This window comes from Sminthopsis crassicaudata, chromosome 3, assembly GCF_048593235.1.
Source record: "Sminthopsis crassicaudata isolate SCR6 chromosome 3, ASM4859323v1, whole genome shotgun sequence".
NCBI classification, from domain to species: domain Eukaryota; kingdom Metazoa; phylum Chordata; class Mammalia; order Dasyuromorphia; family Dasyuridae; genus Sminthopsis; species Sminthopsis crassicaudata.
In genome coordinates, this window is record NC_133619.1 from 9,946,394 (window position 1) to 9,965,314 (window position 18,921).

At 48.1% G+C, this 18,921-nt stretch overlaps 1 protein-coding gene and 2 non-coding genes across 3 annotated transcripts in view; all 3 read right to left on the reverse strand.

Moving 5' to 3' along the window:
* Positions 1-2,506: 2,506 nt before the first annotated feature.
* ESPNL (espin like) overlaps positions 2,507-18,921 on the reverse strand; it is a 36,822-nt gene continuing 20,407 nt past the window's right edge. Inside the window, exons 6-7 of the mRNA XM_074298002.1 lie at positions 13,319-13,555; positions 2,507-10,424 (exon numbers count right to left, since the gene is read on the reverse strand). Coding sequence (XP_074154103.1) covers positions 9,054-10,424; positions 13,319-13,555 — 1,608 coding nt within the window. The 3' untranslated portion in view covers positions 2,507-9,053. The remainder of the gene's footprint in view (positions 10,425-13,318; positions 13,556-18,921) is intronic.
* On the reverse strand, positions 4,089-4,161 carry TRNAF-GAA (transfer RNA phenylalanine (anticodon GAA)). Its single transcript has one exon. It is a non-coding gene; the product is annotated as a tRNA-Phe (tRNA).
* Positions 4,701-4,774, reverse strand: TRNAF-GAA (transfer RNA phenylalanine (anticodon GAA)). Its single transcript has one exon. It is a non-coding gene; the product is annotated as a tRNA-Phe (tRNA).

Here is an 18,921-nt window from a genome sequence, read left to right on the forward strand (position 1 = left end):
CCTCCCCCTCTCCTCCTCCCCCTCTCCTCCTCCTCTTCTCCTCCTCCTCCTCCTCCTCTTCCTCCTCCTCTTCCCTCAGGAGAGCACCCTGGGCCGCCTGGTCAGTGGAGACGGGCATTTTTTGCGCTTCTAAGCAGTGTGTAATAAGTGGCAGAGGACTTTTTGTCCCCATGGATGGTCTACACTGAACACCTGTGGGCACCTGAGACAGGGTGGTAGTAGAGAGCATTCTAGGCTCTGAATCAGGAACACTTGAATTCAAATTCTTCCTTACACGTGACTGCTGGGCAAGACTCTTCACCACACTCTGTGTGAACCCCTGTGCTCCTCATCTTTCAAATGAGGGCAATAATTGTACCTACCTCCCACAGGATCTTTGTGAAATTTCCAATGATGGGAAGTTTGTTTTGTTGAAGACTAATTCTTAAAAAAAAAAAAAAAAAAAAAAAAGCTTTTTATTTCCAAAACACATGCAAAGATAGTTTTCCACACTCACCCTTGCAAAACCTTGTCTTCCAAATTTTTCTCCCTCCTTCCCCTCCCCCAAGACAGCAAGTAATCCAATATATGTAAATATGTGCAATTCTTCTATACATATTTCCACATTTATCACGCTGCTCAGGAAAAGTCTGACCAAAAAGGGAAAAAAATGAGAAAGAAAAAAAAGCAAGGCAACAGAAAAAAGGCCAAAATGCTGTGTTGTGATCCAGACTCAGTTTCCACAGAGGACTCTCTCTGGGTGCAGATGGCGCTCTCCATCACAGGACCACTGCAACTGGCCTGAATCACTTCATTGTTGAAAAGCACCAAATCCATCACAGTTGCAGCACATAATCTTGCTGTTACTGTGTACAACGATCTCCTGGTCCTGCTCATTTCACTCAGCATCGGTTCCTGTGAGTCTCTCCAGGCCTCTCTGAACATCCTGCTGCTCATTTCTTACAGAACAATAATATTCCATAATATTCATATACATAATTTAGCCATTCTCCAACTGATGAGCAGCCACTCAGTCTCCAGTTTCTTGTCACTACGAAAAGGGCCTACTACAAACATTTTTGTACACATAGGTCTTTTTTCCCTTCCTTAATGATCTCTTTAGGATACAGGCCCAGGAGAGACACCGCTGGATCAAAGGATATACACAGTTTGATAGCCCTTTGGGCAGAGTTTCAATTTTGTAGGAAACAAGTGATCTGAACTGGAGAAGAACAGACCACACCAGAGTCACAGGACTGCATCAGCTGTTTCTAGAAGAAGGGTTCATCCATTTTTTCCCTTTGCATTTTTTTATCTGTTAGGTCTACTTATCAAAGGGAATTATCCCCCCTTGATTTTTGTCAAGAACCACCCATTTTTCCATTTTTCCTTTCACATCGTCTCTCCTTCACAAGTCCCATAGTTACAAGCCCGTGATGAAGTATTTCTCTTTGGCCTGACTGAGCTAAAAGAGATGGCCAAATGGCATTCTTTTAAATTTAATAACTTGTTGGTCTTGTTAATAAAATGATTAAATTGCCCTCCCTCCAAAAAATAAATTTCCAAAGATAGCATTCATGTGTTGTTGCTGCTGTTTGCCCTTTGAAAAGGACCATGACCTCAGGGAGGTGATGTCAGGACATACAAGTGAATTGGATTTGAGTCCCAGAAGGTTGTGCAAGGTTATCTGCCTCACTTTCCCCTTAAGAGCCATCTGAGTCCAGTGGCCAGACATAGATCAAGGTGACTGGAGATGACCCTGGAAGAAATGGGAGACTGTGGCCTTTTTAACTAAAATTTTCAAGAGATCTCAAATTAACTGAAACCAGATGAGTTCAGAGATTAAGGGTAGGTAGCGATTGAGGCAAAGAATCCCCTCTTTCATCTAATAAAAAAAAAATCTAAATAAATTAATTAATTAATCTGGGAGGGGAAAAAAATTCATTCCTGCTTGAGCCATGGATATGAGAACCAAATGGACAGTAGCAATGCGCCTTCTAGTGGCTTATTGAAAGTAATACAGCTCCCTCAGTGAAGGAGAGACTCTGGATTGTTAAAGGGTTAATATCCAAGGAAGGAGAATTAAATCTTTGTTCCTTTTTTTCTTCTCTTTTTCCATTTCAATTTTATTTCCAACGAATAAGCTTTGAGATTTTGCTTGGTCACTATATTGGTCAATGTTAGTTGTCTTTCAATAGACTGCTGGCCTACCCCAGCGCAGAAAGCCCAGGAACAGGAGTCAGGAGGAGGCGAGTTCAAATTCGGCCTCAGACACTTACTAGCTGGGTGATCCTGGGCAAATCATTTACCTTCAGTCTGCTTCAGTTTTCTCATCTGTAAAATGGAGACAATCATAGTACTTTCTAGAGTCATCAAGGATCAAATGAGAAAATATTCATGAAACACTTTGCAAGTCTTAAAGCATTTTTTATTTTTATTTATTTTTACTTTTATTTATTTATTTATTTTTATAATTTTTTCCCACAGTATATATGCATGAGTAATTTTTTTAATAATATTATCCCTTGTATTCATTTTTCCAAATTATCCCCTCCCTCCCTCTACTCCCTCCCCTAGATGACAGGCAATCCCATACATTTTACATATGTTACAATATAACCTAGATACAATATATGTGTGTAAATCCAATTTTCTTGTTGCACGTTAAGTATTAGGTTCCGAAGGTATAAGTAGTGTTAGATAGACAGTAGTGTTAAAGCATTTTTTAAATGCTCACTATCGCTCTTGTCGTTCTGTCATTTTCAGTCATATCTGACTCTTCATGATCTCCAATAATCGCTTTTGTTGTTCTGTCATTTTCAGTCATATCGGACTCTTCACGACCCCTTTGGGGGTTTTCTTGGTAGAGACACTGAAGTGCTGTTTCCCCCTCCAGCTTATTTTACAGATGAGGAAACCAAGGCAAATGGGATGAAGTGATTTATCTAAGGTCACGCAGCTAGTAAATATCTGAGGCTAGATTTAAACTCAAGATTTTGCCTTTTTTGAGGCCTCTATCCACTGGGCCACCTGGCTGCCCTCACTATTGCCAGTATTTTTATAGCTTTAAAGTATGCAATGTGTTCCATATTTCTTGATATTCGAGTGATTTCTTTTTATGATGTTGGTATTGCAGAAATTATTCTCTGAGTTCTGCTTGCTTCAATGAAAACTCCTGGGCTCATAGCCTAAGCCTTGATTAATTCATATAGCCAATTGCCTCATTTGACAAAGAAGGAAATTGAGGATCAGTGAAGATACCACGATTATCCAAGTAAGCATCAGAAGGGTGATTTGAACTCAAGTCCCCTGATTCAAGAGCCATGGCTCTTTCCACAGGACCTTGCTTCCTCTGTCTCCTCCCAGGTCTCCCTCAGCCATGTGGAAGTCTTCTTAACATGAACTGGTTCTGCTTTTCTTCTCGTTCATCTACAGATCATAGAGATGGAGTTAGAAGAAGCCGTCTAGTTCAAACCCCTCATTTCATAGAGGTCAAGTGACTTATCTAGCAAGGGACAAAGGTGTGTTTGGAACCCAGAACTTCTTCCTCTAAATCTAGTCTTTTCTTCTCACTATACCAAAAGCTGATAATAAAATTCCAGTGAGCCAGAAGGTCTGATCACTAGCCCCTGCTGTCAACTTACAGACAGGTAGGGAAGAATCTAGATTTTCTTCTCACCAAAACTCACCAAAAAAGCAAAAAATTCTTCTGCTCTGCCCCTTTTCCCAATTCTGGCCACCCACCCATCTTGGCAGCCCAGATCTCAGGAGGGAGGGGCCATGAGTACCACAAGGACAGTGACTTGACTGCCCTCCCCTGGTCTGCTCGGAGGATTGGGGGAAGGGGGGGAAGTCAGCAAGGAGAAGCCAGGGAAACAAATTACCCAGAATCACGTGCAGATTGGAAGACTTCAGATAAATGTTCTGTGACATCCCACTATTCATAGAATAACCGCATTTACAGCTAGAAGAGACATCTCCTCCAAAGCAGCCTTCTCACCACTTCTTCCCAGGGCTAGCTAGTTAGCATCCCAGTTTGGATTTGAACTCGAGGATATGGAGCTGCTGGATCCAATGCACCACCTACATCTGCCTAAAATATTCCGAAATGCCGAAACCCGGGATTGAACCAGGGACCGTCAGATCTTCAGTCTAACGCTCTCCCAACTGAGCTATTTCGGCTCCCAGCAGCCACATGCAGGAGACTTGGAAATGAAAGTTGTTACATCAAAGTCTGGCACAATCCACTGATTCAGCCCCGGAAATCGATGGAGTTTAATGGAATGGACGTGAGACTGAAGAAGATGCATTAATGACTACCGGCCTTTCTGGTGCATCCTATAGACTCCCTGGACCCTTCTCTCCATGCAGCAGCTAACACTTCCAAGATACAGTATATATGTTCCATCCCCCCAGTAATAATTGTAATAGCTAGTGTTTCTACAGCACCTTGAAGTTGACAAAGATAATATCTACATTTACATATATATGTATGTGTATATGTATATATACATATACATGCAGACACATAGATTCTCATCAATGACCCTGTGATTGAGCTGCTATTAGAATCCTGCATTTTACAGACAAGAAAACAGAGGCTGGAAGTCATTAAGGGTGCTCCCAAGAGGACCTAGCTAATAAGAGTCTGACCTGGATGGAGGTCTATCCTCTCCCAGTTCAGAGCTTTATCCACCAGTCAGTCTAAAATGTTCCCCCAAAGCCGAAACCCGGAATTGAACCGGGGACCTTCAAGATCTTCAATCTAACGCTCTTCCAACTGAGCTATTTCGGCTCCTTGTGATAGTCTCTGGTGTGAAGAGAACAGAGTGACGATTGCCATTTTGTGCATCTCAGACTCAGAATCTCCCAGCAGGAAGACCCCTCAGAGGTCAATAAAGCCCCGCAGTCTCTAATCTGGAATCCCTTTGGGAGCACACTTTGGGATCCACTTTGGAATAGCCCTCCATATTAGGAGGTGATTCAGGCCAGTTCCAATGATCTTGTGATGAGGAGCGCCATCTACACCCAGAGAGAACTGTGGGAACTGAGTATGGACCCCAACATCATAGCATTCTCACTCTTTTTAATGTTGTTCTCTTACATTTTGGTTTCTTCTCATTTTCTTTTCTTTTTGATCTGATTTTTCTTGTGCAGCATGATAATTGTATAAATAGTGGATTTGCATATTAAATTTTACATTTATTTTACATATATTTTAACATGTATTATTTATAACTATTGGATTGCTTGCTATCTAGGGGAGGGAGTGGGGGGAAGAAAGGGAAAATCTGGAACACAAGGCTATGCAAGGGTCAATGTTGGAAAATTATTTGTGCTTATGTGTGTTTTGAAAATAAGAAGCTTTAAAAAAAAAAAAAAAAAGATTAGGATGTATTTCCTGATACATCAAGCCTCAAGTGGTCCCTTCATGACTTTCCCTCATTCCTAATTTTGCCCTCTGGGGCCAAGTGAACAAGGCTCATCCCTCTTCCAAAGGACAGCCTGTCAAATACTTGAACCGGGTGACCATGATTCAACCCTTCCCCCAGCTCTTCCTTGATCTCCTTATACAAATGTTTTGAAAGAAACATGTCACCCTTTATCCCTCTTGCATCCTTTGAACCAATATTGTTCCTTGAGACTAAGGTATCACCTTCCAGAGTCCGATTTCATTCCTGGATCTTCATCCCACCAAGTTTCAATGATTAACCCATTCTGTAAATATTTTATATTTACCTATTTATATATTATTTTCCCTTACACACAAACTTGAGTGTTTGAGAATTGAAAGTGATTCAATTTGGGCCTGTGTACCCCCCCAACCTCAAATGTAATATTTGTGCATTGTAAATGCTTCATAAATTGAACTAAATATTATTGGCTCATCGATCTAGAAAGGACCGGCCATCATTTTACAGAGCAGGAACCTGAGACCCATCACAGTTTAAGTGACTTACTCAAGATCACACCATTAGAAGCTTCAGAGGCAAGATTTGAAGGCACTTCTTTGATATAAGTCAACTCTCTTTCCACTGTACCCATTGAATCATGAATAAAAGCAAATATGGTTGAAACTCTGATCTTCCAAGGGAACATGAGACAAAAAAGGCAGGCAGTAAGGAAGTCAGTGAGAGGAAAATGGACTGTGATGGGCCTGCTGCACAGAATGAACAAGGCAGTGCTTGATCTTGCATTTGACTTAGGGCCTCAGATAGGCCCTGAGTCTTCCAAAACCATCAAATTTGAGGATGCAAAGGGACCTTAGTAGGCACCTAGTCCAACCCATCTCCAGAAGGAATCCCCACTATCCCACACCCAACAAGTGGTTGTCCAATGTAGATCCCAACCCTGTCCTTCCTGCACTCCCAGTTCTGCTCCCCTTTGTCCTTAGTTTTCATCACTGACTCTTTTTCTTTGCTGAGGCAATTTGGGCTAAGTGACTTGCCCCGGGTCACACAGTTAGAAAGTGTTAGGTGTCTGAGGCCAGATTTGAACTCAGGACCTCCTGATTTCAGGACTGGTGCTCTATCCACTGTACACCTAGCTGCCCACTTCACTGACTCTTCATTTCTGTCCTGACATCACCAAAGACCAAGACCTTTTCCTAAGCTCCTTCCCTTTTCATTCTCTGTCCTCATGCCTAGTGACTTTGCCAGCTCCCATTGTCACCTCTTTCCAAAAGATTCTCGGATCTATTCAGCCCAAGGTTCTCTGCTGAGCTACAGTCCCACATCACCCACTGCCTTTGGGACATCTTGGACTGATTGCCCCATCAGGCTCAACAGATCTCAAGGCCTTTCCTTTACTGCCCATCCTCACGGTCAGCCAGTCTGCCAGAGGCAGGGTAATCCTGGGCTCCTCACGCTCACACTCACCAATCTGTGGCCAAATTCTGTTTTTCTACCTTCATATCATGTGTGTGTGCATTCATACCTATATATGTGTGTCTGTGTATATTTATGTGTATATACACAGACACACATTTATCTGTATCTGTATATTATACACACACACACACACACACACATATATACATGTATAAATCCATGTACCAAGACAGATTAGCTTATATTAACATTTTCATCAACAGTTTGGGAAAAGGTATAAAGAAAATCTGCTTCAAGTTTGCAAATGACCCAAAGCTGGCCATAATGCTTACCATGCTGGATGACAATTTAGTTTGAAATAAAGATCTGGAGTTTTTGATGGACACAATCTGTCAGCAGTGTGATACGGCAGCCAAAACCTGCCTAGGTGATCTGGGGGGGGGCAGTGAGAGGGGCATTATGTGCAGTCCTAGGAAGATTCTGCTGCTGTCTCTCCTCATTTGAGCAATCCTCAGCGCTGGGTTCAATCCTGGACACCACATGTTTTGAAGGCTATTTCTAGGTTGGTTAGTGTCCACAGGAAAGTGACTAAGATAGTGAGGGAAACATGGCGTCTCTGGATCCATAGAAAGGAGAGAATTGAAAGTTTAGCCTCACCTGGAGAGACTTACATGAACTGATGCTAACTGAAATGAACAGAAGCAGGAGATCATGGTACACCGCAACAAGAAGACTATACAATGATCAACTCTGATGGGCCTGGCTCTCTTCAGCAATGAGAGGATTCAAACCAGTTCTACTTGTGCAGAGAGAAGAGAGCCATCTGCACCCAGAGAGAGGACTATGGGAACTGTGTGGATCCCAACACAGCATTTTCACTTCTTTTCTTATTGTTGGCTTGAATTTTATTTTCTTTCTCATATTTTCCCTTTTTGATCTAATTCTTCTTCTGCAGCAGGATAGTTATATAAATACATATGCATATATTGGATTTAACATATATTTTTACTATGGTTAACATATATTGGATTATTTGCCATTTGGGGAGAGGATGGAGGAAAGGGGGAGAGAACTGGAACACAAGGTTTCCCAAGGGTCAATGGTGAAAAATTATCCTTGCAAATGTTTTGGAAATAAAAAGCTTCAATTAAAAAAAAAAAAAAAGTTTAGTCTCTGGAAAGGCTGAGCTGTCCATGCTTTCCCCTCCCTGGTTTCCTGCCATGTACTCTGCGGGTAATTTTGGGGTACCTAGTTGTGTACATGGGGGTCTCCCCTACAGAATGTACCATCTAGCAGGGAGGGATGGCTTTGCCTTTCTCTGTTCTCAGTCGAGCTGCTTGACATGTAGTGACTGTTTAGCAACTGCTTGTTGACCAGACTCCACTTAATGGCTGGGGGGTGATGGGTGAGACCCAGGACTAGTCTTAAAGAATCTGAGTCCTTGCAAAGAGATGCCTTTAATTCTGTGCAGAAAGGGAGATTTCGATTCATTGTCCATATTCCCCTATTTCTACAGTTCTGAAATTTACAAAGCCCTTTCCTTACAACAACTGCACACAAGCATTCCCATTTCACTGATAAGGCAACTGAGGCGATGAGGGAGATTTGTCCATGATCTCGCAGTGAAGGATCGTAAGATGCAAATTCAGGTCTCCTTAGTTCAAACTCTTTTTCCACACGCTTAAGTAAATGAGCAGCATCGGACTGGACCTCAGGCCATATAGGGAACCCCCCCCCCATCCCCGGAGATTTTCCGGCGACCTCTAAGTGAAGGTTGGTCAGCGGTGGGTGGGCTACGGGATCTTTGGGGGGCTTTTCAATTCGGAGACTTTGTGATGAGAGGGGGCGTGGGGGCATTCTGGGAACTCTGTGACTCAGCACCCAGGCCATTCCCGGAGCCTCCAGAGGAGCCGACTTGACTGCGGTGGAGAGAGTTTCCACACCAGGAGTTGCCTCTGACATCCGGGAACCAGAGAGGCCTGGAGAAGGTCACAGTCCGTGCTGGTCCTCACAACCGGGCTAATATATTTGCAAATTGGAGGACAAGTCCGGTTAGTGTTTCTAAGGTCTCCCTCCACGGATGCTGAAACGAGAGAGAAAAAAGCGGGATGACCCGCGGAAGCTTGGGGGACGGGTTCCGGGACGAGTTCTGGGACGGGTTCTGGGACGGCCCGGGCGGGTGTCCCCGCTCCGTCTCTAACAGGCCCCGAGCGCGCACACAGACTCGCGCAGCCCGGGGCGGCCTCAGTCTCGGAAGTTGCAGATCTCCGCCTCCTTCTCCTTCCAGAAGGCGAAGCTCCTGTCGATGTAGCCGCACACGTCGGGGCTGCCGAAGCTGCCCGGGCCGGGGCGGGCGCCGGGCCCGGGCGGCGGCCTGACGGGCGTCAGCCCCGACTTGCGGCCGGGCTCGGGCTCCCCGGCGGCGCCGGCGCCCCCGAAGAAGCGCGCTTTGATGTCCTCGAAGCCGTCGGTCCAGCTGCGGCGGCCCGCCTGCACCTCGTCCGTCACGGCCTTGTGGAAGCTGCGCACGGTCTCCCAGCTGTGCGCGCCCAGGTGGTCGAAGACCTCGAAGCAGAGCAGGTGGCGCATCTTGCGCTCGTCGGGGGGCAGCTCGAGCTCCAGGAGCCGGAAGTAGCCCAGCATGAAGAGGTCCAGGCTGAGGCTGTGGTAGTCCGCGGGCTGCCCGTCCGCGCGGGCCACGAACATCTCGGGGGAGTAGGTGACGGGCGGGCGGCGCGGGCGGCGCGCGGGCGCGTGGCCCAGCGCGTCCTTCCAGTTGCCCAGCAGTTGGGAGACGACGCTCCTGTGGCGGAGCAGCCGGCCGAACTTGGCGGGCTCGCGGAGGGCGGGCGCCGCCGGGGCCGTCCCGGGCTTCAGGGCGGGGGCGTAGGCCGCCTTCTTCCAGTGGCTCAGAAAGAGCATGACGATGCGCTCCTTCCTCAGGGCCTCGGGCGCGGGGCCGGGGCCGGGGCCCGCCTCGGACGACGCCTCCTCGCAGCTGATGCCCGAGTCGCTGGCCTCTTCGGGGTCGTCCGAGGCCTGGCTCTCGGCGGCCGGGACGTTAGCGGCCTCCCAGGGGCCCCCGGGGCGCTTCTCGGGGGGGCCCCCCCCGCCGGCCGGCTCGAAGTTGTCCCGGAGGCTTCTCACCGACACGCCGCACTCCAGGATCTCCTTCTCGGCGCTGCTCCCCGAGGGGCCCCCCCGCGCCCTGAACGGGGTCCCGGGGGCGGGCGGCTCCTTGGGCCCGGCCAAGCCGTTCACGCTCCTCAGCAGCCCCGACATGCTCTTCACCAGCGCCGAGATGTGGCCGCACCAATACGGCAGCGCCTGGCCCTCGTCGGCCGCCGCGCCCGCGTCCGGCCCCGGGCTCAGGAAGCGGCTGTTGACCGTGATGTTGACGATGGGGGCGGGGAGGAGGCTCTGGAGCTCCTCGGCCAGGCGCCCCAGCTCGCTCTCGTACTCCTGGCACCTCTTCCTCATCTGCAGCTTCTCGATCTGCTTCTCCAAGTAGACCAGGTCGTCCTCCGTCAGCAGCTCCCCGTAGGGGCCCAGGATGGCGTTGTGGATCTCGGAGTACCTCCAGTCCCCCAAACCCGGGGGGTCGCTGCCGCTGTTCTGTCGGGGAAGAGAGAGAGAAGAGGGGGTGGGGTGGGGGCCCCCTTCTAGCCCTCCTAACGGTAACTGCCTTCCAGGCCCCTGGGCAGTTCCCTCAATTTAGAATCCAAGGGATTATAGCCGCTCCCCACCCCTGGCCCTTATCTAGTCTCTGGGGGAGGGAAGAAGGAGGGAGGGGACGTCCTTTGAGAGCCTTTCCGGTCAAAATTTCAATGAATTAGGACTCTCGGGGTCACAGGAACCCCCTCCAGCCAGACAAGACTTCACCCATTCCCGCTTTCCCATTCTGTGCCATCCGTGTCCGTTTTCCCCATTTGCCTCCCACCTTAGAGGAGTCCAGATTGTCTTTTGGGGGCAAAGAGAATGACCAAAGTATTCTCCCCATCCCTAACTTCCCAATGGAATTCCCCTTCCAACTGCCTCGCTGCTTATTTTTCTCCCAGTCCCATTGTTCTGTGTCCTTGGGTTGACTTCTAAGGCCATTTTCAAAATGGCTCCCGGGATCTCATTATCTTGGGCTCCCTTCAGTGTCTTGGACAGGTTTCCAAATAATGATGAAACCCCGGAGCCAGTCGGGTCTGTACCAACTACTGCCGACACCAGCCGTAATCCCTAAGATGATTCTTGATCAATGTCGGTCTCTGATTGCGAATGATCAACTTAGACACCGCTGGGGGTCACTTTGGCTCCTAAGGTTGCCAGCTCTAGAAGGGCTATTGGATGGGTTGACGGGAAAATCATCCAGTCTTTATAGAGAAGATATCCCCCGCTAAGCAAAACCCTCAAGGCTCTTCTGAATTGAAATAATAATAATAGCTACCATTTATATAATGCTTACAATGTGCCAGAAACTGTTGCTAAGCACTCTCCAATTATAATCTCATTTGATCCTCACAACAATCCTGGAGGGTAGGTGCTGTTAATTATTCCCACTTAACTGAGGCAAACAGAAGGTTGCCCAAGATAACACAGCTAATAAGCACTAGCCACTGTGCCATCTGCGATGGCACTCTTATTTGCAAACGATATCCTCCGGTGGTGCGATAACCTGTGGAATAGTTTATCCCTTCTGTGTTAGACATTTTCTTTGTTACTTATGTTGCTTGACTGTTTAATGCTGCCTTCTGCTTTGAAAAAGCGTGCCCTCTGGTTGGTCTGGTAAAGGAAACATTGGTGGGGGCTCCTGCGTTAAGATTTTCAAATGATTCAATTTCTGAAACTCCTCTGAGGTAGTTTTCAGATTGAGGGAGATATGGAACAAACGGTTCCTATAACCAGGCTACACAGTAGGACGACTCAGAGCAACACATCCAAAGTCTGCATGGGTTTCCTTTGCTTCCTCAGTTCCCCAGAATGGGATTAGGAACTTGCAGAAAGTAATATTGGCTTCACAGTCCAGGATCAGAGCTGATCAATTTCTCATTTAGAAGACAAATGATTCATTTCTACCCCCCCCCCTTTCCAGAGGAAAATGGCCTCTAGAGAAGAGGACCCCATCTGTGGGGAATCGCCCCTCCTCACCGACCCCCCCACTTGCTCCAGCCATTTCTTTTGTCCTAGATGACTGGTCCCTACTCTCACGTTTCCCTTCTAGTCTGTGGATCCCCTGGGCTCCAGTTAGAGAAGTGTAAGAGGCTTCCTGGCTGGGGTAGATCCTGTTTCAGCATCGATGTCTCTTCGTTGTTGGTCTATTAGACAGCATGTCCTCTAGGGCTCCAGGCTTGGCGGGTTCCTCCCCATCTCTTGACTGCAAATCTGATTCCTGACCCCCTGCTTCCACTCTGACCACCAGTTTCCGGGCCTCCTGAGACCTGTGTTACTTGTAGACCTAACCCTGATCTTTTGTGGCCTTGCTTTCCCCAGTCTGGTCTTTATGCTGTTACTCTGATTGTTCCAGCATGACACAGACCGCCTCCCCATCTCCTCTCCTCACACTCACTCAATGCAGGAGAATCTGACCTCCTCTGAGCTGAAGTTTCATGATCCCACTGTAGCCCCTCAGGGCCTGGGGCATCCATCCATCCTTGCAGCCTTCTCATCCTGAGACAGCCCTCTGCCATAAAGGCCTCCTCCTCCCAGGAAGGAATTCCTCCTGGGATCTCATTTTGGTGAGGGGCCCAGACCATTCAGCCTTCACAACTGTCCTAACTACTTCTGACCATCCCCACTATCTTTTCAGCTTCCACTGTATGCTGGCTTCTTCTCCTAGAATGTAAGCCCCTTCAGGGCAGGGACGAGCTCTCTCTCAGCTTGTATCCCCAGTGCCTGGTATACAGTAGACACTAAATAAGTGCCTGTCTTCAAAGGGCTATAAAACTCTGCATCCCTTTTGACCCAGCAGTGTGTCTACTGGGTCTCAAGGAAATCATAAAGGGGGGGGGGGGAAGGGAGCCACATGTGCAAAAATGTAGCCGCTCTTTTTGTGGTAGTAAAAAATTGGGGAATGGCTGAACAAGCTGTGATGTATGAAGGCAATGGGGATATTATTCTATAAAAAATGAAGAGCAGGCTGATTTTAGAAAGGCCTGGAAAGATTTACAGGAACTGATGCTGAGCAAAACAAGAAGAACCAGGACTACACTGTATACAGTAACAGCAAGATGATGCGGTCATCAACCATGAAAGACTTCTTCCCAGTGGCTCGGTGATCCAAGGCAATCCCAATAGAGTTTGGACACAATCTGCATCTGGAAAGAGATCTAAGAAGACTTTATGTAAATTGACTCATGCTTTGTTCACTTTTTTTCCTCTCCCATGGTTTTTCCCTTTTGTTCTGAATTTTCTCTCCTAATATGACTCATAAAGCAATGTATATTAAAAACAAATTTTTTAAAGAGAGAAAGAAACCCTGGCTTGGTGAAACATTGACCAGCTTCTCCCAGAAAGCACTGTACCTTCCCCTCTGTCATCTCCTCTGACCAAAGGCGGGCCTGCAGCTTGCGCACCATAACCTGCCGTTTCCATTCTGGGATGGAGTGGCCATTCTCGTCCTCGGTGGGCACCAGAGCATCGATGTCTGATGGGTTCAGTGCTTCCAATGGAAGGGAGACGAGGCCATCCTTGTGGTCACTCAGTGGTTCCATCTTCTTCCCCTGCTCGGGGGCTTTCTCCTCATTGCATATCGAGGCAACCTTGAGGGGAACCAGACTGTAATAAATAGGGAGCCGGGAAAGGTTTGGGTTGAGCCACCTGAACCCGAGGACCTTAGGAATTATCTCCCTCTGGAAATCAATCCTGTGTAGACGCTTCCAAACGGCTCCTGGATGCAAGGGCTAGGGATGGAGTGATGCTCTAGTGATATTCTGCAGTGAAAGGTGAAAATGTCTTGGGAGGAGGGGCAGGGGTTCCCGAGGAGGAGGAGGCAGAGCAAAGGACCCTGGAACCACAGCCTGCAACGGGACCCGGTATGGGAGTGGCCACTGCAAGAGATAGGAAGAGCCAGTCTGCAACCAGGGATTTCAGGGCAACACCAGCACAGCTAACCACTGTAAATAAAATAATAGCTGAGGCCCGTCCTGCAGATGCAACATTAAGGTGATAGAGCTTGGAAAAGTTGGTAAAGGACACATTTCCCAGACTCCCTCATTTCATAGATAAGGAAACCTAGAAAGGTGGGAGCCATGCCTAGGATTTCATTTCTAGGAAGCATCTAAGGATTATAATCATTGTCTTGATGCCTCCCAGCACATCATTGACTTACAAATTGAGGGGAGGGAAATCCTAGAGGAGGGGGGAGCTGAGGACCCTTTTCCAGGTTCTGAAGGATGAGCCCCAAAGCAGCCCCAGCCCCAGCCCCAGCTCCAGCTCCAGCCTCTCAGTTGACAGATGCTTTCCAGTTCATGTGATGATGATGGGTTAGAGTGATACTCCCAAGAACACCTGATGGCACTTAATGAAATAAAAGAGCAGTAAATTTAGAAGCAATGAAAAGGCAATATCTGTTTCCATGGGCCACAATCACCCGTGTCCTTCAATGCCCCTAGGAGCATGTCATCGAGCCAAGTGCTCTGGTTGTGGATCGAGGTGTTCACTGCCCAAGTCAAAAAGAAGCAAAAAGCATTAATGTGTGTGGTTAGTGGTCAAGGCTCTCTCTAGAGGCACAAGGACAGATTGAGCTTTCCAAGGTAAGGATCAAAAGCCAGGGAATACTGAACTCCATCAACAGACATTTACAAACTATCCCTTTATGCAGGGATCTGTGATGGAGAGGGAGGAGGAAGGGAGAGGGAGGAGGGAGGGAGAGGGACGGAGACAGAGACATAGAGACACAGAGACATAAAGAAGGAAGGAAGGAAGGAAGGGAGGAAGACACTGTAAATGATGAAACCAAGTGCTTAGGAAATTAACTGATTTGTCCTAGATTCCATAGCCAATAATAGGTAAGAATTGAATGGAACTAAATTGAGTTGAATTGAATTACATTGAAGGAGCTTACATTCTCCAAGGGAAAACCACAGGTACACAGATGAATAATTGCAAAACATTCTCTTGCTCAAACCTGTCATTTCATCAGTATAGGAGCCTCCTTCTACCAATGAAAATACCTACCCTCTCACTTATAGACAAGTGTGCCGGTGCATTGTTGGTGGAGCTGTGAATTGGGTCCAACCATTTAAGAAATTGCTTGGGAATTATGCAAGGAATATGACACAATTTCTGTAACTTTAACCCATAGTTACCCACATCCCCCAAGAAGGTCACAGACAGAAAAAAAGAAAAAGAAAAAAAAAATCTATACATACCAAACTATTCTCAATATGCCCAAATATTTTAGTAATCTTTTTCCTGGTGACAAAGAACTGGAAACAAAAACGATCCCCATGGACTGGGGAGGGGAAGGGCAGCAGGGCAGAAAGTCACTCACAAATAGCATCAGCTTTTTTGGATGTGCTGATTGATCTTGCTGATTTGGGGGGGTCTTATTTTAACATTTTGGTGATTCTTTTTTGGGACTAGGTAATTTGGATTATGAGTTGCCTCGGGTCATGCTAGGAAGTGTTAAATGTCTAAAGTCGGATTTGAACTCAAGTCCTCCTGAGAGACAAATGCTCTCTCTACTGCACCATCTAGTTGCCTTTTTTTGTCTTTTAAGACCTTTAAATCTTAGCAGGATACAGGGTTTAACACACACACACACACACACACACACACACACACACACACACACACACACACACACACACACAAATACCTGAATATAAAAGGGACAAAAAAGGATCTGTGTGAAGCCCAAGGGGAAACAGTTGGTCAGGGCAGGGAGAACCTAGCTCACACATTTAGGTGCCTATAAATGGGCTTTGCAAAGTCCAGAGTTCAGGATAAATGTCAGTTTTTTTCACCCCAGAAGTTCTTCTCTGTGTGGATTTCCTGCATTATTTCAGCGCCACAAAGGTTCTCTGGTTTGCAGAGCTTTGGGGCCCTGCTCCTGTGGTACCTTGGAGAGCTCTCTGATCTAAATGCTGAGATCCTGGGCGCGATTTACCATCTGTGTACCCGTTGGCAAGTCTTCCCTCAGTTTATCTATAAAATGAAGGCAAGAGCACCCCAACACTACTGTCCAGCTCTAACTCTGGAGTCCCCTACGATGCTAAGTGACATTGTGGTTCCTGGGTCCTACCGTGGGCTCAGAGGCCAAACAGAGACATTCACTCGTTTACACTAAAGTAGAAATGATTGAAATCTGATCTTTTCTGAGATCAGCTTTTGGTAATGGACAGAGAAAGAGGGGAGGACCTGGTCACTTGCAGACAGGAGAAGGCCCATCTTGCATATGGGGGAAGGGGATGCCGGGAGTTCGGAGAACAAACTTGGACCAGGTCCCCATTCTGCCTGCATTGGAACCCCCTACAGAATGCCTGCAGGGTGGATTAAGTGAGAGTGAAGAAACCACAGGTAAGAAACCCTGGGGCAGAGGCCAGGATTACAATCAGGTACTTTCATTTTTCGTTTTCACTTAACAATAGCCAAAGTCCACTTTCCCATAAGGATCTGATCTCCACCATTCACACTTTAGTGAGAACGAGTCCAAGTTTTTCCATTCAGATCCCATTTCCCAGCCCTGACCCTAAGCCCAGCCAGCAGGGGAAGTGGAGGTACCACAGATTCAAGGGAAGTAGCTATGATGAAGCAGACCTAGGCAACCCTTCTTTTAGCCTGCTGACTTGCAGCTGTCACCATCCCATGCATCCAACTTTCTGTAAAGACCATAAACTAGGCCTTTGACCTTTCCCCTTTAGATCCTCCAATTACTAGAGAAACAAGAACTTTCTGCCTGCTTTAACCTTGAATTCAGGTCAAATTTGCCTCTGAAACCTCTAACAAAATAAGTAAACACTCAATAGATCCTAGCTAATGTTAGCGTGGGGCATTCTGGGTCAATCTGCATGGAGCCAGTCCCCTCCCGAATGCTTGTGTGGATTGGCCCAAATATAGCTTCTACTTTCCCCCAACATCTGGCTCTTCCAAAACCCCAGGACCTGGGTTTGCATGAACTTGGGACCACCCTAAACTCCTGCAATCAGAGGGAAATTCTCGGACTCCAGGGTCCAAACCCCGGAGCGCACACACACAGCTTTCCCAGCTGCTGCCGTGTGAACGGGCCACAGCGCCCAGTTGGCCCTGTCCCCACCATCATGGGTCCAGGCTCTTGCGCACTCTTCGCTGCTCTTGCATTTTTAACGCTCTGCCCCATTTCTGGAGCGACGCGGTCTTTGGAGTGAGATGGCTCCCGCCGAACATTTTGTGAGGTTCAAATATCCAGAGGCGATGGAAATGATTCCCTATCTGAGGGTGATCGAAACCGAGAGCTCACCCTGGAGGGTGCGCTCCCCAAAGTGCACTGCATGCCCAAGGACCCTGAAATGGAACCCCAGAGGACCCCAGCAAAGAGTCTGGAGCTTCCACTGGTTAGCAGAGCCGTGAGTGGGAATCCTGACAACCAGGACAAATTCGCTTGGGGGATGGGGGATGGGAGCATGGATGAGAAAGGGGGCGTCACTTCTCAGCCCGTGACATGTCCTGGCACAACAATAGGAAAAGTATATCTCCCTGGCCTCTTACCCTCAAGAGCCCAGAGCCAAAGTGCCCCTTTCCTATGGCTAAAAGACCTGGGGGGCTCTGGAAGGGCCCCCCAGCCAGGGGATGTCTGTGTCTAACAAAGTACTGCTCCGTTCCAGGAATAGCTCCAGCCCTGTGCCCAGATGGCCAGGGGCGCTGAGGGGCCCCTCTCTGAGGGCAGATCCAAGGCTGACATTTTCAAATGGTCTTCCCAGGAGCTGCTCACTTTCCCTGCCTTCGGCCTCCCTGGGAGTAGGACAGCCCAGGGGATTCTGTCCTTAGCCACTCCTTAGGGCTAATCCACTGAAGGAGTGGCGTCTCTCTTCCTTTATCCTGGATGAATAACTCTTTGGGGAGGAAGCAGGCCCCCAAGAGCACTCTGAGTCACAGCCTCCATTGCCCCATCTTAGTTACTTCATTTGAAACCCAGACGCCGGATATCCTAGCAACTAGCGCTCATTGACAACATGAGACCGGTGAGTATGTGTGGATCCCAGACCCAGTTTGCTTTGAGGAGCTGCTCACAGGCCCCCTGGCCCCTTCCCCCAATTCCAGCCTCCCTCTTCCCCAAAGAGCCCCCTCTCCACACCCAGCTTTCCATGCCTTCCTCTGATCTCCGTTCCTGGTCCCATCATCCCCTTTTCAGTGGAAGCTCCTGCCTAGAGCTCAGACCTGCAGAAGAAAGACTGAAGCAGTGAGAGGCAGGTCCAAACGCACGGGTGCCGTATGGGGAGCAGGGACGTAGTCCGTGCTTCCGAGCCATTAACCCCGCTGTGGCCACTGTCCTCCAGCCATGTCCCATCTGCTGTCCAGGAACTGGTCTGATGTCTGGACTAGGACAGAGAGCCCCCTCAAATGTCACACTTTGCAAACTGAGCCCCCAGATTGACTAGGCCAATGTCACACAAAGCCCATATTCGAACCTTGGTCCTCTGACTCCACATAGCCTGGCTGCTGCCCATTTTACAGATGGAGAAAGCGAGGATGAGAGTGGTTCATTGACTTACCCCAGCTTGTGACAGTCAGAACAGGATTAAGACCAGGTATGTCCTAAGTGCAGGCCCTGTGGGCTTTCCCCCGGCAAACAGTATCTCCGGGCCTTTGGTAAATGGAAAAGTGTCTCCCAATCCTCCTCATCCTGCCCTTCCAGGAGGGGGGAGAGGAGCCAGTGAAACTTAACCCTCAGCACTTCTTGGATGCAGGAGTGGCCGGAGTCACGAGGGTTCTTTCCAGGGAAGGTGAAGCCTCCCCCCCGCCCCCAGACCCTAGAGGGCCGTCTGAAGGTGAAACATGACAAAAAGGACTGTGATGAAGAGAAGACCCAAAGGCAGGGGAGGAAGCCCATTTAAGGAGCCCCTAAGGGTGCCAGCCGTCCCTCAGATAGCCTGGGGGGGAATAGAAGGACAGCCTCTCAGCTGCCACCCCCTGGGGAGGGCCAGCC